Source organism: Pseudorca crassidens, chromosome 9 (assembly GCF_039906515.1).
Source record: "Pseudorca crassidens isolate mPseCra1 chromosome 9, mPseCra1.hap1, whole genome shotgun sequence".
Taxonomy (NCBI): Eukaryota; Metazoa; Chordata; class Mammalia; order Artiodactyla; family Delphinidae; genus Pseudorca; species Pseudorca crassidens.
The window spans coordinates 8665990-8690736 of NC_090304.1; the positions used below are offsets into that span (position 1 = coordinate 8665990).

General features: G+C 51.0%; 3 protein-coding genes across 7 annotated transcripts in view; 1 reads left to right on the forward strand and 2 right to left on the reverse strand.

Annotated features, from left to right (window-relative positions):
• Nucleotides 1-7205: 7205 nt before the first annotated feature.
• Nucleotides 7206-8357, reverse strand: LOC137231065 (myristoylated alanine-rich C-kinase substrate-like). The gene is made up of 3 exons (XM_067751593.1): nucleotides 8196-8357; nucleotides 7965-8097; nucleotides 7206-7708 (listed from the first exon to the last, which is right to left on the reverse strand). Exons 1-3 carry the CDS (start codon nucleotides 8355-8357, stop codon nucleotides 7206-7208), a joined length of 798 nt encoding a protein of 265 aa, XP_067607694.1.
• On the forward strand, nucleotides 7533-17014 carry ZFTA (zinc finger translocation associated). 2 transcript variants are annotated; one of them, XM_067748644.1, is made up of 5 exons: nucleotides 7533-8007; nucleotides 10653-11150; nucleotides 11679-12065; nucleotides 12424-12975; nucleotides 13136-17014. In XM_067748644.1, exons 2-5 carry the CDS (start codon nucleotides 10856-10858, stop codon nucleotides 13588-13590), a joined length of 1689 nt encoding a protein of 562 aa, XP_067604745.1. In that variant the 5' UTR covers nucleotides 7533-8007; nucleotides 10653-10855; the 3' UTR covers nucleotides 13591-17014. The 2 variants fall into 2 exon arrangements, with proteins under 2 accessions (XP_067604745.1, XP_067604744.1); XM_067748643.1 differs by lacking the exon at nucleotides 7533-8007 and adding an exon at nucleotides 8332-8494.
• A 9-nt stretch (nucleotides 17015-17023) lies between these two features.
• The window catches only part of RTN3 (reticulon 3), a 62639-nt gene continuing 54915 nt past the window's right edge, over nucleotides 17024-24747 (reverse strand). For all 4 annotated transcript variants that reach the window (XM_067748639.1, XM_067748642.1, XM_067748641.1 and 1 more), the window contains 5 exons: nucleotides 23450-23588; nucleotides 22940-23009; nucleotides 22414-22460; nucleotides 21055-21113; nucleotides 17024-19198 (listed from right to left, as the gene is read on the reverse strand). In XM_067748639.1, coding sequence (XP_067604740.1) covers nucleotides 19153-19198; nucleotides 21055-21113; nucleotides 22414-22460; nucleotides 22940-23009; nucleotides 23450-23588 — 361 coding nt within the window. In that variant the 3' untranslated portion in view covers nucleotides 17024-19152. The remainder of the gene's footprint in view (nucleotides 19199-21054; nucleotides 21114-22413; nucleotides 22461-22939; nucleotides 23010-23449; nucleotides 23589-24747) is intronic.

Here is a 24747-nt window from a genome sequence, read left to right on the forward strand (position 1 = left end):
CCTAGAGCCTGTGCTCTGCAACAGAGTAGCCCCCGCTTGCCACAACTAGAGAAATCCCGTGCCCGCGCGCAGCAGTGAAGACCCAGTGTAGCCAAAAATAAATAAATAAATAAATTTTAAAAACAAAAACAAATTAGCCCTATTAGTTGACACATTCCCAGCTGTGTGTCCCCCTTTCCTCATACCCTCCCCACTCCTGATAGTATCAAACTTTAAAATCTTCGCCAATCGATTGGGTGACTCACAATATCTTGCTGTTTAATCAGCAGCTTCCTGAATACAAGTAAAGTTGAGCTACACTTTGCTGGCCACCTGTCGTTCCTGGACTGTGAACTGCCTATTTTTAGCCTTTGACCTTTTTTTTTTTTTTTTAAGTGTATGGTGAGTTTTTCTTATTGAATTATAAGACCCTGTAACTTTGTGAGGGGAAGGGCTATGTCTTGTAGTCACTGCTGGCACATAGTAGGTGCTTTTTGTTGCAAGAATCAGAGATTAACTTAAGGAAATGAAAAAGGGGATGTATCCCAGGGGACCCAAGTATGCGCGTAATGAGGCCTCCTCAGGGTTTGGAAGCAGGAAGGGCAGGCAGCATCTTTTCCCCTTTCCACAGTCTGGGTCTCCTCACCCTGTTCTGCATAGTGGGAGAGGATAGATGCAGCTTCAGTCACCCACCCTCAGACATCATCTAGCTGTCTATGAAATCCCGAAAAGTGTCAGGAGAGAGGATCTGATTGGCTTTGCATGGGTCAGGGTGACACTTCCACTGGACAGTCACCTCTAGGCCCTTAAGCTGGAATGTATGGAGGAAAGATGGCGGCTGGGGGCTCCCACTCTGGGTGGGGAAGGGTGAGCTGGGCAGAGAGCCAGAGGACAGCCAGCTCCTGCAGGACTGTGATGGACAGAATAGGAGAGATGGCCCCCAAAATGTGCCTTGCCCCTGTATTACTAGTATCTTGTTAGTAGCTGGAATGACAATATACTCTCAACATGAGTGACTAGACATCTTGTTTCTGCCATTCAGCATCCCTTCTTTTGTTAACTTCATATGGTTTTTCCTTATAGCATCCACCCTTCTCAGTCCACATGCTGACTCCTCCCAGAAAGGGCATCTGACCCCAGGTACAGGGAGGTGGCACATCCCATGTGTTTGGCCACAGTGACAGGTTGAGGGATAAACATGTGATTAAGCATGTGATCCAATTCAGGCCAATGAGAGTTAGACCTGGGATTTTGTTCACATTGCTGGAGAAAGGAAGATCTTTCTTTTCTGAGGGCCTTGAAGTGGCGAAGTAACAGGTCTGGAACTGCTAGGGGCCATCATTTGAAAGACCTGTCCGAAAGGGAACCAGGGAAGCAGGGTAAAAACAAAGAGAGAGGGACTTCCCTGGTGGTCCGGTGGTTAAGACTCTGTGCTCCCAATGCAGGGGACCCGGGTTCAATCCCTGGTCAAGGAACTAGATCCCACATGCCGCAACTAAGAACCCGCATGCCGCAACGAAGATCCTGCATGCTGCAACTAAAGATCCCGCATGCTGCAGCTAAGACCCGGTGCAGCCAAATAAATAAATAAATGTTTTTTAAAAAATAAAAAAATAAAAACAAAGAGAGGGAGAGACAGAGAGACACTAAGATCATGGTGACACTACTGAGCCTTGGGTCAAGTCATGTCTGAAGACAGCTCTTCTGTAGTTTTCAGTCCCATGAACAAATACACCCTCTCCCCGCCTTAAAAAAAATACTGAACCAATTTAAGTTGTGTTTTCCATCAATTACCAATAAAAGTGTGCTGACTCATACTGAGACAGGATTAATGAAACATTAAGTAACCACCGGAATGTTCTGTGTTGGATGACAGGTTATAGAAAAGGGACAAAGAAATCCCACATGTCTGATGTTGTTTGTTTTTTATAAAGCAAGCATTTTATAAAGCAAATATTTATTTATTTTTGGCTGCGTCGGGTCTTAGTTGCAGCACATGGGATCTTTTCATTGTGGTGTGGGGGCTCTTCGTTGTAACATGCAGGCTTCTCTCTAGTCATGGCACGTGGGCTCAGTAGCTGTGGCCGGCTTAGTTGCCCCGCGGCATGTGGGATCTTAGTTCCCCGACCAGGGATCGAACCTGCATCCCCTGTATTCTTAGCCACTGGACCAACAGGGAAGTTTCCCACATGTCTGGTTTTGACACATTTAAAGAGGGACAGGGATGAAGCCCTTGCTGGTCAGTTACTTTTTTTTTTTTTTAATTAATTAATTTAGTTTTTGGCTGCGTTCGGTCTTCGTTGCTGCGCGTGGGCTTTCTCTAGTTGCGGCGAGCAGGGGCTGCTCTTTGTGGCAGTGTGTGGGCTTCTCATTGCGGTGGCTTCTCTTTGTTGCGGGGCACAGGCTCTAGGCACGCGGGCTGCAGTAGTTGTGGCTCGCGGGCTCTACAGCTCAGGCTCAGTAGTTGTGGCAAACGGGCTTAGTTGCTCCGCGGCATGTGGGATCTTCCCCGACCAGGGCTTGAACCCGTGTCCCCTGCATTGGCAGGCGGATTCTTAACCACTGTGCCACCAGGGAAGTCCCTCAGTTACTTCTTGTTCCCTGTTTCTGCTCAGGGCCGGGTCAGGGAGTTGGACCACTATGAGACTTGTCTCTCCTTAGTGGGGTGAAGTAGAGGGAAGACTAAAATCCTCAAATGTTTATGCCAGATCAGGAGGGTAGGACACTGAGACCATCTTGAAGACATCCCCCCAATGAGGAGCTGGGGACCCAGCAGCAGGCCAGCTTCTGAGGCTGGTTCTGAGGACCTTTTGATGCATCTATGGTTTTCTGCACTAGTGGGAACTCAAGCCACTTGAGATGGTCCTTAGAGTTATTCTTCCTTTGGCACCAACAGGTAAGAATACGAATGCCATCCTGTATTTTCTGAGTGATCACGTCACCCCAATAAATAGTTATACAGCCTGGGCATTAAGAATGTTTCACTGGGGGTGGGGGGAGTGGGAGGTACAAACGATTGGGTGTAAGACAGGCTCAAGGATTGTATTGTATAACACAGGGAACATAGCCACTATTCTGTAATAACTATACATGGAAAGTAACCTTTAAACACTGTATAAAAACAAAAAATTTTTAAACTTAAAAACAAACAAATAAAAGAGTGTTTCATTGGACCAGCTCCTCCAGAATCAGAATCAGAAATCAGAATGTGAGACCTAGGGTTTTCATCTCTGAGTCCACCTCAGTGGTGAGATCTGTAACAAACATTCAATAAACAAGAGTTGAATGAATGAATAAATGAACGTGTTTGAGAATAAACTTGTAGTGTGGGTAAGTGCAAGAAATTTTGAAAGTTCCAGAATGATAAGTATGGAGTAATTCCACTTAGTTAAAGCTTAAAAACATGTAAGTCATTGATTTATATTGTTTATGAATACGTGGGCAGTGAAAGTACTGGAACTTGTATGGGAAGGATAAGCAGCAGCTTCAGGAAGGGTGAACTTGTGGAGGGAGGAGGGAGATGGGGCAGGAAGGCTTGTCCTGGAGCTTCAACTGTCTCTGTGATATTTTCTTTCTTAAAAAATGCTATGTAGCAGATACATCAAAATGTTTACAGTTGTTAAAGCTGGGAGGTTATGAGAATATGTACATAGGTACTTATATAATTTTTTTCTGTATGTTTGAAATATTTTATAATTAAAAAAAGTGTTTTTAAGTGTCAGGGTTTTAGAGACCGGGAGGCTGGAGTTTAAGTCTTCTTTTCACCAGTTACTAGCTGTGTTTTGGACAAGTTACTTCCTTTCTCACCTGTGACTCTCCCTCTTGGGATATGTCACATCCTCCTCACCTGCAATGAACACTCGACTAAGTTAACACTGGGAAACAGCTTTTGCCAGTTTTCTCTTCTCTAAAAACAGAGACATTATTGGCTGTTTTATTTGCAAATTTGAGTGCCTGGGGTTGAAATGCCTCCCCTCTCTCTCCCCTCAACACGCACATATAAAGTTTGAAGTTTACCTTACACCTGGAGATAATCTTTAGGTTTGAAATTCCTTTGGAGTTTTACAAGGGATGATTTAACGTACAGTCTACATGGAAAGGCCCTTTGACGTTCATAGGCTATATGACCCATTGACTTTTGTTCTTTGGAAGGGTTTAGGTCTGCCCTCTAGAGAACACCGAAAACCTACTTTTCTGAACCTGTTCCGTAGTCCTGAGACATTTCGAAAAGTAGAATCTAGAATTTGTGGCAAATTGGGGTCTAGTGAGGTGAATGTTATTTACGGCCTGAAAAACTTCCTTTAGGAACGCTCTTCACAGTAACCCCTTCTAGTCTCCAGGGAGGCCCTTCCTTCAACTGGACTCCAGAGGAGCCACTGAGGCCCTGGAAGACACTCCGATTCTGCCCCGAGAGACTGTGGCTCTAGCAGGCTGGGACCAGCCACCCTACGGAGGCTGCGGTGCTGCCGGCTGAGGACCACAGATGGTGGCCTAAGCATCTGTGTCAGAGAATGGAGGGGAGGTGGCCTGGTGCAAAAACGAGTTCTGGCTTCCATACAGGCTCCAAGGTCTCCACTTGTGACCTCATTCTGTCTCCGCCCTCAAATCTGTCTTTCTTTTTCTATCCCTGCCCTTCCAGTGCAGATACTGGGAGTTAGCCAGGCTTTTCTCTTGCCATCACATTCCATCAGTCACCACGTCCTGTAGGTTCTACCCTCTTAATATAGCTCAATCTAGGACCACTGCTGGCATCTACAGGGCCTTTGTTAGAAATTAGTTAAAAGGGCCCTCTCTGGGGACTTCCCTGGTGGTCCAGTGGGTAAGACTCCACGCTCCCAATGCAGGGGGCTCGGGTTCCATCCCTGGTCGGGGAACTAGATCCCGCACGCATGCTGCAACTGAGAAGCCCACATGCCACAACTAAAGATCCCGCATGCTGCCACGAAGGATCCTTCATGCCACAACGAAGATCCCGCGTGCCGCAACTAAGACCCAGCGCAGCTACACTAAATAATACAATAAATAAATATTTTAAAAAATCACATTCATTTAAAAAAGGGTGGGGTGCTTCTCTGTGCTAGTGAAATAGGAAAAGACGCTCGCTGTAGGTGGAGGCAGCTTTCAGGTACACGCTTGGCTAACAAATAGCTTGTGGGTGAGAAGAGGGGCACCTTCCTCCTGGCTCAGCTGGGGGCACAGGCGGCACTTCACACCCCCCTCCAGTGTCTCTGTGTGCAATGAAGATGGTACCACGATGTGCTGGGACCCTGCTCAAACCTTCGGCTTCCTCTCCATGCACCCTGTAGCTGCTGCCTTACAGCCTTTCTGTGGCTGGCGTGGACGGCTCCAACTGTGTCCCGTCTTTCTCTCTCTTCTCGCCCTCCTCCCTTCTGTTCTCAGGGCTGCCTGCTGGCTGCCCTGCACACTGGCTCCAGGCACTCCCCAGGCCTCCGGGACAAACGCGGACTCTCAGCAAGGCACCCGAGACTCTCGTCCCTGCTCTTTCCATTTCCTTTTCTGCCTCTCCCACCGGAAATCTTCCTTCACCCCAGAGCTTCCCTGCCTCTATTTCTCATCCTGGCAATACCTCCTGGCCTTTGAAGACGTGGCTCAAGCCATACCTTCCCTAAGAAGTCTTCCCCAGTTGGTTGGGTAGCCTCTCCCCTGGCACTTGTCACCCTGTATTGCAATCAAGGCTGGCTAGACATTGGGCACTGGGAGCACAGTGCCTAGGGCCCTTGATAATCTTAGGGGCTCATGAAAATATTTTAACTTATTTAAAAATCAGAAGAAAAAAAGAACCTTAAGGGTCAAAGAAAGTGTGTTATTTTTTCTCACATCAGAAAAAAAAATTGTAGGGCCCATAAAAATCCATTAAATCATTTTTCCTTTCCTTTTTCTTTTTTTTTAGAGGAAGATGCCCATGGAGGCAAAAGTACCTAGGACCCATGAAAAGTCTTAATGTGACCCTGACTGCCATTGTCCACCCAGTAGACTGAGAGTTCCTAGGAAGTGGGGAATGGAACCTCCCAGAGCCGTGCTATGTAATCTTTAAACCTCTGTATCCCTAGCCCAGTGCTACATACTCAGGACTGGCTCAGTCAATGCTTTCTGAATAAGTGGATAAGTAAATGAATGAATGGACTTGAGTGAGACGCTTGACTCTGAGTCTCCATTTCTTCATCTGCAAAGCAAAGCTTCGTCTTTGTAGGGTGGCTGTGAGGATCAGTTGGTGAGTGGAAGATGCCTTGGACCTGTGGAACTTGGAGCGGGTCCTGAAGCTACGCAGGACGTGAGCAAGGAGAGGAGCCAGAGGTTGTTAAAAATGGCTCTAGGTGGTGTCCATACCTTTTTGTTGGTAACAAGCAAAATTATCCTATTTATACACAGAGAAAAAGAACCGGAAGGACATTTACCAAAAGTGTCTCTCAGTGGCCAGCTCTGAACTTGGGCTGTCTTTGTAATTGTTTAAAAAACATACTTAGGAACATGGGAAGGCCAGGTCTGTGTCTTATTTTCCTTTTGTGTCCCTGGCCGGGCATAGGCGAAGGACATATGAATAAGGGAATCCCCCATCTCATGGCCCCATCTGGTACCACATCAGCACCAGGGCCCCTGGTGGGCACCCAAGTGGGTGGAGTGCAGCAAGGCCAGTAGTGGAGAGAGCAGAGCTGTAGGACGGAGACTCTGTTTACCCAGGGTGATGTCTCTCGCAGGCCATCATGGGGACTGAGGAAGAGATGGGACAACATCTCCAATGGGACAGACACCTTGTAGACACTTCAAAAATTTTAGTTCCTGGTCCCTCTTCACGAACACTTAGGAAAGCAGGCTTCCTGTGTCCCAAGTAATTTAATATTTCCCATGGCTCCCCAAGGACTGGAATCGTTTCCTTTTTATAAGCTGTGGGTGCTAAGTCAGAAACAGTATCAGATTTGCACACCTTGCTCACTGCTGTCTGCCAGCGCCTGGGAGCATGCTGGCACACAATAGGTGTAGAGTGAGCAAATGAATGTGTCAAGAGTGACTTCTTTAACGGGTTGCTGGGCACCTCCCCGAAGAAGAGACTAAAACCCACCTCTAAATAATGAGACCCTGTATGGCCTCCCGCACCCTGTAATTTGGATCTCTAGGAATCGCCTTTGTTGTGGGCGACCAACCACAGGCACAGAAAGCACCTGCTTCTCCAGCCGGTCCTCGAGGAAGGACTCCAGGCTGCCGTGCCCCTAGCTGCTTCTCCAGGTCCCTTCTCTCCGCTTCTTGGGACCTGGGGCTTCCGAGGCATCCCGGGGCTCGCAACCAGGGTCCGCCCCAGAGCTTCCCAGCCGTGGTGGCGCGGGTCCCCAGGTGCCCGACTCCCCGCCCCGGGACAGCGTTCTTCCCTTCCTCGTGCGGGGCAGAGGGTCCGGGACCGCGTCTAGGGCCTCGTGTCGCACCCCCAGGCCTGCGGGGGCAGAAGCCTGAGTCACGGCGGCGCACGCCCTCCCCTCTCGGCTTCCATCCTGGGGCCACCTCCGCCCGGCAGCGTCGGGCCCCGGCGCAGCCCGCTCTCCGCGGTCTACTGCGCGCCCCCTCTCCTCGGCCTGAGTCTCTGCGGCCGCGGTCCCCGCCCCGGCCAGCTCCGTGGGAGCTTGGCCCGTCCGCCCTCCAATGCTGAAGGCCGAGCTCCCAGCGCTCCCGGGCGGCTCCCGCGGGAGGGGGCGCGGCCGCCCCCGCGGCTCCACCCTCTCTGCAGGGACACGGCCATCTGGGGCCCCTGCCAGTCGTGTCCGCTCTGGGGCCCGCGCCTAGCTCGCGCGGGAGGAGGCAGTCCCTGGCAGGGACCGGGGCCTCCCCACCGGCCGACCCCCTTGCCAGCGCCGGTGCGGGGAGCCGGGCGCTTAGATGCCCCGAGGGGCAGTGGCTGCTAGCCGAGCTTGGGTGGAAGCGCGTCGCAACGGACGCGGCGCCCCTGGCCGCCTCGGTGACCCTTCAGGAGCCGGGACCCGAGCCCCGGAGGCGGCGGCGCGGGCCCGCGAGGACGGCGAGGTCCGTGCTCCTAACGTCCGCGGCGGGCGAAGGCTGCAGAGCCTCGGTCGGGCTGGTCGCCTCATGCCTCTCCCCCCAGCCCCCCGCGAGCTGGCAGGAGGAAATAGCGCGCGGTCCCTTTAAATTTACCCAGGAGCCCTTAAAGGAGCCCCAGGGGCCCCAGACAGGAATCCCCACCCCGGTCCAGCCCGCGCCGCCGAGCTAGCAGTCAGCCGTCCGTGCGGCCGGCCGCCCAGTGCATGCGCCCCGCGCTCCGGGGCCCCGCGCACCGAGCGCCGCGCGCGGGCCGCCGCCGGCCCCGCGGCCCCGCGCCCTGCCGCCCCGGGGCCCCGCTCCGCAGCGCAGCGCATGGAGCCTGGCGGGGACCACCGGAGCCGGAGCGGCGGCGGCAGGGGCGGCCCCGGGCCAGCAGCGGCCTCGGCACGGGGCCGACGGCTGCCGCCCGCCGGATCGAGCGGCGGCGCGGAGCCCGAGGAGGACGACGGCGGTAAGAGTTGGCTGGGGCCGGCGGCTCGGGCGGGGGCCCCGGCATGGGGGAGGGGAGGGCTGCGGCTCCGGGCTCCGGGCCCCTCTCCTCCGCCGAACAAAGGGGGGGACGCGGGCAGGGCGGCCGGGGGCGCCACCTGGCGGGCGCGGATGGCGACTGCAGGGCCAGCGGGGGAGACCCCCGCCCAGCTCCCGGGGTTGGCCCGCGGGGCTCGGGCGGATCCCCTCCCCCTTAAAGGGCCCCGCGGCCCCCGCCTTGGAGGCCAAGCTGGAGGGGCCCCAGAGGGCCTGGCCAGGCGCCGCGGGGCTCGCGCTCTAGGCTCTTGGACTTGCGGCCCCCGCCCCTTTCTCTTTCAGACTCCCAGGTGGTCTCCCTTATCCGGCTGTCTCTTAAAAGTCTGCCCAGACCTTGGGTCCCTTTCCGAGCTTCCCACCAGAGGAACTGTGCTGGGGACTCCGCTGCTTTAAGTTGGGCTGTCCTCTCCTCTGTGGCCTTGCCTAGAGAAAGGAACCCTTTTTCTTTTTCCCTACGTTCTCCCTGGGAAAGAGCACGGCTTGCGCCTCTTGGGGACCTACCAGTACCTTCCCCACGGCGGGCAGTCCTTAAAGGGATGGGCTCGCCCACAAAGGCATACACCCCCTTCAGTCCGCGCGTTACCCCCTCCCTTCTTTTCAGAAATTTTGCCACAATTTGTCAGCTATAGGGGGACCAGCCAGTCCTCTTCGTTTGCTCTCAGAGGAGACTGTTTTTCTTCATCCCTCTGCTTCATGGTCAAAGCCTTAAGACCCTGAAGACTGTCCAGGCTAGGGAGACTCAGCCCTAATCCCCGAGCTCCCCTCCCAGAAATTCCCCATCCCCTTTTGTTTTTAAAGAATCCCAGCTCCTCCCCTTTTTTCGGCTCTTAAAGCGCCAGTCCACCTTAGACTAACATCCAGCGCTGGAAGGATGCTCAGAGACCAGCTAGCTATCCAGTGTCTTTGCAGACAAAGACGCTTAGGCCCAGAGAGCGGACATGACCTGTCACAGGTCACAGAGCAAGTTACCAGTGAAGCCAGGAGTCGAACCCAGGTTTCTGACTCTGAAACTAGTGTTTTCTTTTTCTTTGGATCTACTTACACCAAAACCAAACAAAAACACAGTGATGACAGGAGCCCTCTCTGATCCTGCCTTTTGTTTCCCAGACCGGGGGATTCTCCACTGGGAGAATGATCACACCTGTCTATCCAGCCTATTTGTCCAGGAGACCCTTTTCTAAATAAAATAAGGTCCAAAGTGTAGGCAAAGTGGGGGACTGCTTAGTGTCTCTATTTGGCAAAAGGGAACACCACTGGGTTGGTGGCCTCTCCACTGACTGCCCTCTGATTGCTGGGCAGTGGCCGGCTCCCGGCCAGAGCAAAAAATAAATCCCCAGAAAGACTTAATGGACTCCAGTGGGTGGTGGCCACTCCCTGCTGCAGAGTCTTCAGTAGCCACTCTGGTGGCCCTCCTGCCGTCGTCATCCCCTTTCAGTCATCGGCTCTCCCAGACTCTAGGAAAGTCAGAGTCCTAAAAACTCCTTTCTCTGGAGGTGCTGACAGCTTTGTCATGGGGATCCCTCCTGTGGGTCTCTAAATTTGGGGAACTGACAATGCTTAGTGCCCCTTAAAATGGGATTCTCAGGAGGGTGTATTTGAGGCATTATTGGAAAAAGGGAGAAGATCATCTTTGGGTGGGGCCTTCCTGGCTGGGGCCTTGGGCAGTGGGTCCTGCGTGCAGCCCTGGACGCAGACAGATGACCCCTTTGTTCTTCTCACCCCGCTGCGGCTGTAACCGCCCCGGCATGCTGCTCTCCTGGCTGTACCCCTACAGCTCTCATCCAGAAAGGGGGCCTTGCACAGCCTGCTGCCTCCTTGGCCTTCGGCCTTCACCTTATTTTTTAAAGTCAGAGCTGTGCCCTGCATTCTTTTGTTCTTGAGCCTCTCTTAAAGGGGTCTTGCTCTCTGTAAAGGACCAATGTTTTGACGCCCTGCTCTCCCACTTCCCTTTTATTGCTGTTGCCATCCCTTTCCTGCCCCTGAATGACCTCTCTCCCACCTCCCTTCTCTTGCAAAATCGAAGCCCTAGGTTCTTTCCCTGGAAATCGGGGATTGAAAAACTGTCTCCCTTTCCCCCTCTTCAGGGCAAGATCTTCAGCTGGAAGGGGGTGCCTTGGGGAGCTGGGGGAGTGCCCCCCTGCCCTCCTCCAGGGCTAGGGGACCAGCATCCTCAGGCAGGAAATACTCAGACCACTGTGAGGCCCGGGCCTCGAGGCCTGGAAAGAGCCGCATCCCTGGCCGTGACCACCGGCGCTACTACCACGACCACTGGCGGCTGGAGTACCTGATGGACTTCAACCCTGCCCGTCACGGCATGGTGTGCATGGTGTGCGGCAGCTCCCTGGCCACTCTCAAGCTCAGCACCATCAAGCGACACATCCGCCAAAAGCACCCCTACTCCCTGCACTGGAGTCCCCGGGAGAAGGAAGTCATCAGCAACAGCTGGGATGCCCACCTGGGGCTGGGGGCCTGTGGAGAGGCTGAGGGCCCAGGGGCCCAGGGGGCTGAGGAGGAGGAGGAGGAGGAGGAGGAAGAGGAGGAGGAAGGGGCTGGCCTCCAGGCTTGCCCTCCCAAAGGCCCAGGTAACGTAGGACATGGGGAAGCAAGGGCGTGGGTAGTGGACGGGGCCGGGTGGGGACAGCCTGGGCTTCTTAGCCAACTAGCTGGTTTTCTGGAGCAAGTTTTTGCTCCTTTTTGGGGTGAGGTCTGTCTATTGGACAGTAGTGCGGGAGAGACAGTGGGATTAGGGGTCTAACCACTAACCACTCTGTGGTTTTAGAAGGATCCAGGGAGTGGAGGCTGGGGAGAGAGGCCGGGGAAGGTCTGGGAGCAGAGGGCACTGGGAAGGTATGACTGACGGTGAAGTCTAGGGAAGGGGCTAGAATGTGGGTCTGGGGGAGGAGTCAGGTGGGCTGAGGGTTTGTGTTCAGGAGGATTAGGGGATGGAGGAGTGAAGACCTGAGGGGAGAGGAAGGGCCGGGGGAAGCTTAGGCAGAGGGCTCAGAGTCAGAGTGAGGGAGAGCCTTGTGGCTGGAGGACCTGGCTGTGGTGGTGGGGGCTCCCCGGGAGGGCCAGCATCTCAGTTCCTTCCCTTCCTCCAACCCTTTCAGGCAAAGCCCCAGCTGGTGGGGGCGGCCGGCGCCAGCGGCGAGGGGGCCCAGGGGCACCCCGGGCTCGGCGTCGGCGCCTGTCTGCCTCCCGGAGGGCTGGGGGCAGCAGGGGGCTGGGTGCCCGGCGCCTGGAGCGGAGGCTGAAGGAGTCCCTGCAGAACTGGTTCCGGGCAGAGTGTCTCATGGACTATGACCCGCGGGGGAACCGGCTGGTGTGCATGGCCTGTGGCCGGGCACTACCCAGCTTGCACCTGGATGACATCCGTGCCCACGTGCTGGAGGTGCACCCCAGCTCCCTGGGGCTCAGCGGCCCCCAGCGCAGCGCCCTGCTGCAAGCCTGGGGTGGCCAGCCCGAGGCACTGTCTGAGCTCACCCAGTCCCCACCAGGTGCGAGGCCCATCCCAGGGCCAGGACCCCATCATATACGGGCTGCAAAGTGAGGTCTGTGGCCAGAACCGGGAGGGACTCATCCCCCCCTACACACACACGCACACATGCACACAGATGCACACACACCCGGGAGGACTCATTCCTCCCCTACACACACACACACACACACACACGCACACGGGAGGACTCATTCCTCCCCTACACACACGCACACACACACACACTCCCTCTCCCTCTCTCTCTGGTTGGGCCCTCTAGCTTAGGGCTGGGGTGTGGAGCAAGGGACCCTGTCTGTGTGGGTAAGGGCAACCCAGCCAGCAGGCTGAGCCCCTCTCCCTCACCCCTTCCCCAACAGACGATGACCTCGTCCCCCAGGACCTGACCAGAAAGAGCCGGGACTCGGCCCCCGCTGCTGGAGCCCCCTCCTCTCAGGATCTCAGCCCCCCAGACGTAAAGGAAGAGGCTGGCTGGGTCCCTGAGAGGCCCGGGCCGGCAGAGGAGGAGGAGCTGGAGGAGGGCGAGAGGGTGGGGATCCCGGGCCGGTCTCCGCGGGGCCGCGACCACCGCCGCCACTACCAGGAGCGCTGGCGGCTGGAGTACCTCATGGAGTTGGACGGCGGCCGGCGCGGCCTGGTGTGCATGGTGTGCGGGGGCGCGCTGGCCTCGCTCAAGATGAGCACCATCAAGCGGCACATCCGCCAGCGCCACCCGGGCTCCACGCGCCTCAGCGGGCCAGTCAGGGCCCTCATCGCCCAGGAGTGGAGCGAGAAGGCCGCCCACCTTCTGGCCTTGGGGCTGCCCTGCCCCGAGTCCCCCAGGGACCCTGCCGCCCCCAGCACAGCCGCAGCCTCCGAGGAGGGGGGAGGGGAAGAGGAGGAGGAGCCAGAGGAGGAGGAGGAGTGGTGGGGTGAGCTGGCGGAGGGCCAGAGCAGGTGGAGAGGGAGAGGGGCCAGGGCAGAAGGGGGTGGGGAGAGTGGAAGGTCGAAGGGGAGAGGGGAGGGTGCGACAGGGCAAAGTGGGGGTTACGAAGCCCAGACGCTCCAATGCGGTCCTTTGTTCCGTCCTAGGCGACGTCCCACTTTCCCCTGGAGAACCGTCGGAGCGGCCCGCCGAGGAAGAGGAGGACGATGAGGACGGCCCAGAGCCCGGGGGACTCGCTTTCCCACCCCTGCCGCCGCCGCCTCCCCCTCCGCCGCCGCCCCGCAGCCGAGAGCAGAGGCGGAACTACCAGCCGCGCTGGCGGGGCGAGTACCTGATGGACTACGACGGCAGCCGGCGCGGCCTGGTGTGCATGGTGTGCGGGGGCGCGCTGGCCACGCTCAAGGTCAGCACCATCAAGCGGCATATTCTGCAGGTGCACCCCTTCTCCATGGACTTCACGCCCGAGGAGCGCCAGACCATCCTGGAGGCCTACGAGGAGGCGGCACTACGCTGCTACGGCCACGAGGGCTTTGGACCGCCCGCCCCGGCACCGCGCGACGGCGGCGCGGACCTCAAGGCGGGCGCCGTGTGTCGGGCGTAGAGGACTCGCACTCGAGGGGCCGTGCCTGGCTGGCTGTCCGGCTGGGAGCCCCAGCTTCCCGCGGCCCTGGCCGCTGCCCCCCGCTGGCCGGGCCGGGCGGAGATTCGGGATTGGGTGGGGGTCTCCGGCTTGCGCTCGGTTCCAGAGAGTTCCCCAGGCTAGTCGGGGCGCCGCAGGAATCGCGCTCTCTTCTCGGACCCGGAGCCCAGGCCCTCGCCGCTCAGGGCCTCACGTTCCTGAGAAGCCACAGCGTTTGCACGGAGAGCTTCCGGGCCGCGGCCGCACCCGCGAGGCGATCCTGTGCCAGGCCGGGACGGGGGCACCGACAGTCAGTATTAGGGCCCCAAGTAGGTGGGGGAGGCAGAAAGGACGCACCGACCCCTTTTCACGGCCGGGGTTCCAGCTCTCAGAGCTGTACGTCGGCAGGCACGGCTCCCGGGTCGGGGCGGCTGCTGCCCAGTCGTTACTGGTTTTTTCGACCGCTCCGGGGCCTGGACTGCGGACGAGGGCCTTCCTCGGGAGGAGAGGCAACGGGGCTGGGGAGCCAGCCCGCCAGCCCGCGGTGAAGGCGCGTAGTACCGCGGGTGGTCGGGCGGGGCGGTGGCCCGGGGCGGGGGCGGAGCTGGGCCGGGCCCCGCCTGCTGTGCCTGCCTCCGGGGCGGGCTCTCCGAGGACCGCCCCACCCGCCTCCCCGGCCCCTACCACGGCCGCCAGCACCGAGCTCTTGTAAAGGGATTAGCACTTTTTTCCTTTGCTCCTCTCTTGCTCCGAAGGCCTCCGTTTACCCTGAGCTCAGTCAGGCGCTCCTGCTTCAGCGCCCGTCAGTCCGAGCCCGGGGCACTGGAGGTCCCGGCAGTTGGCGTTCTGTTCCTGTCCCCTTTTGTACGCGGTGGACGCGCCACCCGTTCTCAGCCCCCCGGGCCTGGGGCCGGGCCTCGGCCTTCGTTTCTCTTCCCCGCGGCAGCGCCAGGTCCTGAGGGGCCGGGAGTGGGCCCCACGATCTCCCAGGCAGGTCCGAGAGGGATGTGTAGATTCATTCTCCTGTGGAGAACAGGTGGCCCCGAGATCAGGCCCTTTTTGCTCTTTGTATTTTATTTTGAAACTGTATTTAATGCTTTTATATGAGAGGGGGAGGGGCGGGAAGAGAGCTGTCCGTCACCCTTATGTGCAAATGTCTTATTTATTATGCGTGTATCAGAGATAAGCTGTGAGGTGGTGGAGGAAGGACCTAAAGGGAGGAGGTGCGAGGAGGCGCGGATGGGAGGACCCCAAACATCATAGACTAATGTGTGCCTCACCGGGGCCCCTCCTCGGAGTCTCTGGCACCCACTGTCTGCTCTTCACATAGGCCAGTTCCTTTGGTCTTAAAGCCTGAGAGTGGGGAGGTCAGCGGGTTGGGACTTCAGGGCTGGGTCTGGAGGGGAAGGGGCCCTGGCACCTGGGGCCAGGAGCTGCCTCTGTGGGTGGGAAAGCAGACAGCAAAGAAGCCCTTCCTCTCATCCCAGTGCCCCCAGGCCAGAGCCCAAGGTTCAAGTGCCTCAGGCCCAGTCCCCTTGACTCTTCCTGATTGGGAATTGAATTTTATACCACGGATTTTATAGCATTTTTATATAATTCAAGATTGTCTGAGTTGGAAGGACCTTGGAGATCTAGTACCTGCCCCCACCCCTTTCACAGATAGGTAAAATGAAGCCCGGAAACTGAAATTATCACACACACACACCAGGTAGGAATAGTACTAGGACTAGCATAAAAATCTCAACTCCCAATTCAGTGTTCTTTGCACTATACGGCCTCCCAATCTCTGGTGAGTTAAAATTTCTTTTACCATTAGGCCTGCCGAAGGATGACCTGTGCTGGGTGCTGCAGGCCCGCAGCGCAGTTGTGGCCTCCCGGGGATGGCAAAGAACAGCACACTTGGCTTGTAACGAATGAGTATCCTATAGGGCAGCCTTGCCACCACTGGCTTCAGCTGGAGGGCACCAGCAGCAGCCTTCTCCGTCAGAACTCCCGAAGCAGGGCTGACTGCCGCCCGGCCCAAGGCCTCTACTGGGCAAGGCTCTGGTGTTGTGTTGTTGATGCCACCAGGGGTTCAGGAAATAACTGCATGGGCTGTCAGTTGACTGAAAAGTGAATTCCTAGTGTCTGAACCTCCAGGTTTTTTGAGACAGTATTAAAAGCTTCAGAACAGGGATTATGGATGGCATCAGGTTGGACACTGCCATTCTTTTATTTTCCTTCATGCACGTTGTTTTCAGATCCAGGAGTGTTGTGCCACTTTTGCTACTCTGCCTGTTCAAAAACAGTAGGCAAACTGGGGCAGTTATTATAGTCATCCAAGCCCTCTGCCGAAGTTCAGGTAAGCCAGGGCAGAGAGCAGGGTGGGAATGGTTTCTCCCCTCGATAGGGAGAGGACTTAGGAGGGCAGGAGCAGATGTCTTTAGTAAGCAGCAGCCCCAAGCACTCCACTGGTTCTCAGAAGTGGCCACCAGAACAGCATCATCCCATTAGGAACTTAGTAGAAAGGCAAATCCTTGGGCCCCACCTTGTAGATCAGAAATGGGGGTGGAGCCCAGCAGTCCGTTCCGAAAAGCCCTCCAGTGATCGTGAGGCATGCTGAAGTTCTGAGCACCAATGATCTAGAAAGTGCCACTGCAGTGGTTACTACTTTGCAGCTATAGCCTCATGAGTTAGGAGATTCGGTGGTCCCCATCTCCAGGTGCCTCCTCCTTGCCTTGGGAGTCTGATATGAACAGGTGAAGTTTCTTCATGAATTCTTTTGTTAATGGTGTGCTTGCTATTATGGCCAATATGTAAATGTTACTCTGAATACATATTTATCTACCATGTTAGTGATATTATTTGAACATTTGTATGCGTATTTGTGAAGTTGTTTGCATCAGTTATTTTTTAAAAATTTCAGCCTAAGTTTTCTAAGAGGTATGTTGAATAAACTTTTCAAATCCAGCTTAAGGGTCATGGCAGCCTTAGTTTTGGGAAAGAGCTAATCCGAGACAAGTTCTTTCAGCAAAAACCTGATGGAAAAGTTTCCATTTGCCATGGTGATTGACTCTCATTTTAAGTACATTGTGACTGAGTTATAGGCTGCTTCATGTTGCAGGTGGGGGAACCTTCCTAGGTTGGTGTAAACTGGGACAACAGACCCCTCTGGCCCCCTTCCACTCATCATCTTTCTCCTAAGGTCATCTCTTAGAGGGTCTCTTATTTTCTTTCAGAAACCAAGTGCACAGTTTTGCTCTACTATGGAAATTCTACAGTCTTGGAAATCATTACCAGTATCAACTATTAGTCGCTTTTTAATGCCTCAAAAGTGGAGTGGGAATGGGGGCCAGTGGAAGCCTTGTTTGGTTCTTACTTTACCCAAACTGTGTATAAAGAATAAAGTTAGCAGAATGACACCACAGTCACTGTGTTCTTTTTTATTATTATTATTTTTATTAATACCACATCAATTTGCAGTTTTACAGGAACCAAGATTCAAGCTCCTTAGGCGCTACTGTACTTTTATGTTGCACGCACATACACGCACACACGGTTTCGTTAGTAATTTTTCACCTATAGATTTTTCTTAAAAAAACAAAAAATTCTTGTGTGGCACAAAGATCTGTCCAAATTAATCTAAACACAGCACTAATAAAACAAAGAGCTAGGTGTGGAGGCTTCCAGTGCAGAAAAAGGTCCTTTGGAGGGGAAGCCCCAAAAGATGATCAGTACACTTACTTCCTGGGAGGGCAAAGGATGGGGATGGAGAATGCATTCCCTACCATGACATGAAATCAGTTAAACATTTCAAAAGGAAAGGGGGCTAAGAAAATAAGCGAGTGGAGTAAGGCAAGGGTACCTTTTACCCGTCTAAAGTCCTAAGTAATTTCCTCAACAAAGTAGAAGGAAAACTTCCTTCCACTACCTTCTACAGAGCTGCACCGCTTTGGGACCGTCAAAGATTGTAGCCTTTAAAATCTCCAGTGCATATTCCCTCTGGATTATCACGACTATGAGTTACAACCTGAAGGAACTCACAGATGATTTTCTTTCAAATTCACTGAATTTTCATGTTGGAAAGGGACGAAGACACTTGTAAGTCTCAAATGGGAATCAAAGATTCCCAAACGCCCTCCATCTGATGTCAACGTGAACTGTTTTGTTGTCTTTTAATTGTGCACGGAGCCTGTCAACACAATCTGGCCCTGCCCGATCACCCTTACCTAAAGCTTCTTGGAAAACACTCTCAAAAGGTACCCTGTACCACAGTAGAGGTGCCAAGACATTTTATGTGCCTGAAAATGAAAGGAACCCTCAAACAACACACACCCAATAAGCTAGCCTCCAAGTTAAAACTCCCTATGAATCACAAAATGCACTTCCTTACACTAATCTGTGACCTCTTAACCACAGACACAATCTCCTCTCAAGCCAGCTCAGCTTTGGTCCTTAGGGGAAAACGATGAGCACAGGTTAAAGATGTACCATGTGCAGGAGGAAAAGATAAAAGAGAAAAAAGGCCTTTGTGTTTCTGTAGTTCACCTCTTGAGAATGTCTCCCCACCATGGACTGAGACAGGATTACAATAACCCAATAACTGAGGAGCCCACATGCAGATTAATTTTTTTCTCTAACAAGTTTACAGCAGTGTACAGCAGTTACAGACATTTATTTTATAATAAGAAAAGTACAACCATATTTATTAAACTTGAGGGTAGGAAAGAGGGAGGAAAGCCCATTCAGGAATAAGCTCTCAAACTAAAGCTCAGAACTGGTGTCCGAAAGAAATGACACAGGCCCCACCGTCCCACATGGCGGAGCCTTTCCTCTCCTAAGGGGGAGCGGGAGTCGCAGCAGCACCCCTGTGCACTCCTCCTCATCCTACTTTCCATTTTCATTCTTGGTTATCGGATGGCATTCTGAGAATCAGGAATTATCACTATCAACTATAAGTTATTCATAGAGTTGAAAGTTATATCGTTAAACGAAGAAGAAGAAGATTAGGGGTAGCTGCTCACATTGTGGGGCAGGAAGATGGGATCACAGGGCTGCAAAAAACAAAACAAAACAACAACAACAACAAAGAGGGAAAGAATCCCATTCTTGTCCCCAGATAATTTCTTTATAAGTTAATCATTATTTCTTAACTTAAAAATAAGGGCAAAACTATGATGGAAAGCTATGTAAGACTGACTAGTCCTTGAAATTTGAATAGAAGAACCCAAGAGATGTGTTTTATTTTCCATTTTCTCCTTTACCTCCAATCTTTCCCCTCCTTTCTAGCTACAGGTAAAGCTCCACCATCATTATCCTATTAATTTGATTCTTTCTTTATTATTTTGGGTTCTAAGATATCAGTTCTTTCTTAAGTCCAACAATTCTTGTGCTTGATACTGAGGGTAAAGGGAAAGGAGGGGAGAAAACACCAAATTAAAAAAAAAAAAGCTTGGAATGCAGGCTCAAGCTGACACTGAGCACGGTTCCTTCATAGTACAAGTAACAACATTATAACTATTAAATGGTGTTTTAGTAACTGTTGCATTTCTGGTTTCCATGTACTTATTCTGCCTTTTTCTTTGCAATTCCAGGGAGTTTTGCTTGAATCCTATTGAGGAAAAGGAAAAAAAAAAGGGTGAAAATATACACATTAGTTCTAGGTTTTTATTTTAACACTGATGCTAGAAGACACTCCTGGATTTACCAGATCCATGTGAAAAACACTCCCATTTCCACAGGGCTTCCTCTGGATGAAAAGTGGCAGGGGCCGAGTCTGGCCTGGGATGAGCTGAGGAGTATACCAGGATCCGTCCCCCTCCCTGCTGCTGTGCCTGCTGCCTGTCCTCTTTCACTGCCTGAACCTCCTGGCTCCTTCACTGGGGGTTCCAGAGAAGAATGAGATGTATCTAGGCATAATGCCTGCTGACTGTGCTCTACGTGATGGCAGTGCAAGAGCCCCTTTCTCTTGGAATGCCAGGTTACCCATTAGTGTCACAGAAGGAACCAGGAGTCAAGGGTCAAGGTCACACATAAAAAAACTACAGGGGCTGGCAATAGTTCCCCGCCCCTCACAGGACACTAAAGCTGTCCTTTATTTTGTGCACTGAGGTTACCCATCACTAAGGGTACCAAGGGACATTCACATCCCTCAGCTAATGTCAAAGCTACTCCCCACAAACGATACATCCCACCGAGTGGGCCAAATCAGCTCACACGGCTAATCAAGACTTCAGGTTTAAAGCTAAGTTATGATCATCTTTTACAATGAGGAGTAAACAGCAACCATATACAAATTTGTCCTAACTGCCCTTGTCTGGCTTGACCTCCAACGTCTACCTAAGAAAGCAAAAGAGCAGGTAAAGATCCTGGCATCAAGCCAGAGCTGTCTGGCTATAGTCAAGATATCCTCTTATCAAAGCTGGAAAAAGCACTAAAATTTGGGGTGTGAAAGGTGGGAGTGGGCACAAAGAGGATTTAAATGCTTGTGATGTTTTGTCTCTTAAAGAATATCTGGGCTTCCCTGGTGGCATAGCGGTTGAGCGTCCGCCTGCCGATGGAGGGGACACGGGTTCGTGCCCCGTCCGGGAAGATCCCACATGCCGCGGAGCGGCTGGGCCCGTGAGCCATGGCCGCTGGGCCTGCGCATCCGGAGCCTGTGCTCCGCAACGGGAGAGGCCACAACGGTGCGAGGCCCGCGTACAGGAAAAAAAAAAAAAAAAAAATCTGAAGAAAACATGGAAAATATGGAAAAATATTAACATTTTAATTCAAAGTGCTGGGTTCCATAGTGTTTGTTACAAATAATTGAAAATAAAAAAGAAAAACAGTTCTGTGATATAAGGAGTCATGAAAATGTCTACCAACATTTTATACTTGATTTAAATATTAAAGTGGTTAAAACAGAAGGATTTGATAGTCTCAGAAAAAAGAGGCAGCTTTGAACTTTAATACATTGATTTACTAAAATTTTTATTTCTTTAAAGGGAGGGAAGAGTTTGGCTTAAAATTGATATTTGTGAAAACTGGGGACTTCCCTCTTGGTCCAGTGGCTAAGACTCCACGCTTCCACTGCCGCGGGTGTGGGTTCGATCCCTGGTCGGGGAACTAATTACCTAATTTGCCACATGCCGCGTGGCATGGCCAAAAAATAAATAAAATAAAATAAAACTGATATTTGTGAAAATAAATGAAGGTGAGTAGACAACCACGAACATTTAAAAACCGGTTCAACAAGGCAGAGTGGTCCTAACTCCATTGATCCTTTTTAGTCTAAGATACAAGGCATGCTTTACAAAGAAGCAGATGAAATACTTTTTAGTAAAATCAAACTATTAACCAAGGTTTTCTTTTTCCCCAGGGTAAAAATTACTTTCTTTGGCATTAGCATTTTACACAGGAGACTAAAAATAACTGGGGGAAAAGAAGCACATGTCACGATGAAATGTGGGACCTAAGCATACTCACTTTTCAACAATTGACTTGGTCTGATCGCGGACGATGCCAACATAGTGATCGATCTGGATCTTTAACGAAGAAAAGCAACTCAGTTGTGGCAACACACAGATTAACAATTTTCCTGAAGGTAATTTGTCTTTGTCTACTTTAACCATTTTTTAAAAACACTATGGAATATTCTGGAAAATGAAAATAGTGCTCAGTTTTAAAAAGTACTTGCTAGGTATTTCCTTCAGAGACACTGGAGTATATAGCATTTTCTGAATACTAGAAACTGTGTGTCTAATCTATATTCTGTAATCAGAAATGTGTTTTTACTCCTGGGTGAGACTAATTCATTTAATATCAAAAAGCCATGAATAGGGCTTCTCTGGTGGCGCAGTGGTTAAGAATCCACCTGCCAATGCAGGGGACACGGGTTCGAGCCCTGGTCTGGGAAGGTCCCACATGCTGCAGAGCAACTAAGCCCGTGCGCCACAGCTACTGAGCCTGCGAGCCACAACTACTGAGCCCGTGTGCCTCAACTACTGAAGCTTGTGTGCCTAGAGCCCATGCTCCACAACAAGAGAAGCCACCACGATGAGAAGACTGCCACTGCAACTAAGAGTAGCCCCCACTTGCCGCAACTAGAGAAAGCCCGGGCGCAGCAACAAAGACCCAACACAGCCAAAAATAAATTAAAAAGTAAATAAATTAAAAAAAAAAAAAGCCATGAATAAAAGTCTGCTGATGCATGACTTAATCTATCAAGAATAACCTCATAGCATCTAGTATACTCTGTATACATCACTCTACAATGCAAACATCTGTTCATACTGATGGATTCCCACAATAGCCTTAACAGTTTGTTTCTTTTTAGACACCAGCTTCTACTTAAGCATTTTTTCAGCTTATTTTTTTGGAACAGATCCATGTGATAAAAACTCAAAAGGTGGGGACTTCCCTGGTGGCGCAGTGGATAAGACTCTGCGCTCCCAATGCAGAGGGCCTGGGTTCAATCCCTGGGTCCGGGAACTAGATCCCACATGCATGCCGTAACTAAGAGTTCACATGCCACAACTAAGGAGGCCGCCTGCTGCAACTAAGACCCAGCGCAACCAAATAAAAACAACAACAACAACAAAAAAAACCCTCAAAAGGCACACAGCAAGGTATAAGTTCCCTTCCTACCCTTATCTCTCCTAGACATTCAGCTTCTCTCCTTAAAGGAAACCACTATTACCAGTTTCTTACAGGCACCTGACCTATAAAATTAGACTGTAAAAATGGTTAGAAAAGGATTGCTCTGAACTTTCAATGCCTAAAAAATGAACTAAAATTACTCATACATCAACTGGCATATCTGATTAGAAACAGACAAATGCTTACCTTGTACTTCTCATAGACAACTGGAACACTGAAAATGAGCAGTTCAGCTATAAGACAGAATCATGAGACATGGCAAGTGTAAATGTGAGATGGTCACAAAGTCTCAAGACATAGGTAACAGGAACATTTTTCCTCATAAAATATAGGGAAACACTGATCTTCTTCAATATGAGAAATCCTGGCCAGAGCTCTCAATTAAGGACAGTTAGATACAGGTACACAGGCTTCCTTCTTTGTACTACAAATAATTTCCAAATTATGAAAATGATTTCTACAAATAAGATCCCCATATTTAAACCAAATCTAGACAACTCTCCTTTATTTCTAGCTGTCTGGATATTTCTTTTTAGGTAGGACCATTTAATAAACCTGTGGCCATAAACACAGATTCCTCTGAGGTCAAGGTCTCTATGGACGTTAAAGGCTGGGCCAATGTGGAAGGACTGGAGCAATGCTGACAATCTCTTTGCTCTTACTCTTACCAGTTACTTCATAGAGCCTGGAGACATTTTCCTTGCCATCTTACCAAGAATCAGAAGGGTGATCCCATTGAAAACGGCACCAACGTAGGTCATCAGCCACATGAAGACAGCCAGCTGTGAAGGCCAACATCAGAGGGTTAAGCAGGAATAATCGTAACGCAAAGTTCAGGTTAATTGATGCCATTCTTCTCTAGCTAACTGAGTCTGCATAAATTTAGTGATGTATGCCATAAATAATTTCAAAATGAAGGTTACCTCATTTGTACTATACATTTGAGGGTGCATAAGAGAATTCTATAGTTCTCTCAGGCCCCCAAACAGACTGTAACTGCATTTCTGTCAATTATCAATACATTAGCCTTGTTCTGATGTTAGTTCTCCAGGCGCAGAGGTACCTCCTTTACTAACTCCTGTCCCCATTTTTACAGGTTGATTGAGAAAAGCATACATTTGCTTTTGTCGGACAAAACCCTATTAACTGCTTTTCCTCTGAATTATAACCTAGTCCCTGATTTTCCTCAGCCTCACCACCAAAAGCTGTAGAGGCAACTAACCTTCAAGGAGTCAACCAGATCTTCCACCAGAAAGAGACGAATAATGAGTTTCAGGGCCCTGTTGATGTGCACCATGGCAGCGTTCACGTAATTATGGAAAGCTTCTGAGGACAGAGTGATGTCTACATCCAGGTAGGCTCTTCCAGAAGAAGAAACAACAGTCACACATTTGACATGGCAAGAGAAGATCTCTTTCTGTTAGCACAGGAGTTCTTTAGAGTGTGAAATGCCCCAAAGGGTGTGTTTTAGCAAATCTGCAAAGGCATTTTCTGCTGCCATGGGGTGGGGTGGGGGCACCACTGTCATTTAGTGGGCAGAGACAAAGCTGCCAGATGCCTGCAGTGTGGGAGTGTCATGCACAAAAAAGAACTGCCCTATGTCCTGCATAACTTTTACTGCCTCACAGGATATTCATGAAGGTGAACCTATTTATACTTATCAAGAGCCCAGAACATATAAAAGCAAAGTATTTTTTCCCACAGTTTTAACATATCCTGAATTGTCTAAAACTGTGTTTTGTTTACGCTAAAACCTTACCAAGATTTTTTCCCATCATTTTAGAAAATCACACCTATAAGGGAGATTATACATGTATGTGCAAGTCTTTATTATGGGTTTTTTTTTTGGTGTAGTTATGTCCAAGCAATTAAATATTGACTGGAATACATATTATTTTATTGTCAATGGCTTTCTATTTATCACTCTTCATAATAATGATCAATTTTTAAAATGTTATATATGTTATATAATATACCATACAATGGTAATATTATATAACATTGTATTATATGGTATATTATCTATGAATTTCATTTCAAAATGATAAAGGAGGCATTATAAAATATTTGTTAAAAAAACAAAAAGACCTGGGTTCTGTCCCCAGACGCATTACAGAATTGAGATACAGCCATCTGCTCATAATCTGTTCATTCGCTCAGTACGTGCTGAGCGCCTACTGAGTACCAGACCCTCTGCTAGGTGTAGAGATATCAGGAAAGATAAAACTGCTTTTGCCTTAAAGAGCCTATAGTCTTGTGGGAAAAACAGAAGAGTAACAGACATGTTTTTCTTTCCTATTTTTTAAGAAAATATTTACCAAATACAAAAGTTATAAAAATTAGATGCTGTAATTAATACAACTTAGCAAAACACATTTTATAAATCCACAACAGTGTCACGCAAAAGGGAAAAAAGCCCTGCTAGCACACTGGAACTTGTGGCAAAACAGTAAAATTTACCCACTCCGCCAACCAACAACTGTTGGTTTGTTAAAACTAATTTGCAAATAACTTTTTAAA

Excerpts from the sequence above, each read along its gene's own strand:
- ZFTA (XM_067748643.1), top strand. The coding sequence starts at position 8,356 with ATGGAGCCTGGCGGGGACCACCGGAGCCGGAGCGGCGGCGGCAGGGGC. Across the intron at positions 11,151-11,678 it reads TTGCCCTCCCAAAGGCCCAG|GCAAAGCCCCAGCTGGTGGG; the intron begins GTAACGTAGGAC and ends CAACCCTTTCAG. Across the intron at positions 12,976-13,135 it reads GGAGGAGGAGGAGTGGTGGG|GCGACGTCCCACTTTCCCCT; the intron begins GTGAGCTGGCGG and ends GTTCCGTCCTAG.
- LOC137231065 (XM_067751593.1), bottom strand. The coding sequence starts at position 8,357 with ATGCGCTGCGCTGCGGAGCGGGGCCCCGGGGCGGCAGGGCGCGGGGCC. Across the intron at positions 8,098-8,195 it reads CTGCTAGCTCGGCGGCGCGG|CTCGCGGGGGGCTGGGGGGA; the intron begins GCTGGACCGGGG and ends TCCTCCTGCCAG. Across the intron at positions 7,709-7,964 it reads CCGCCGCCTCCGGGGCTCGG|AGAGGGTGGAGCCGCGGGGG; the intron begins GTCCCGGCTCCT and ends GTGTCCCTGCAG.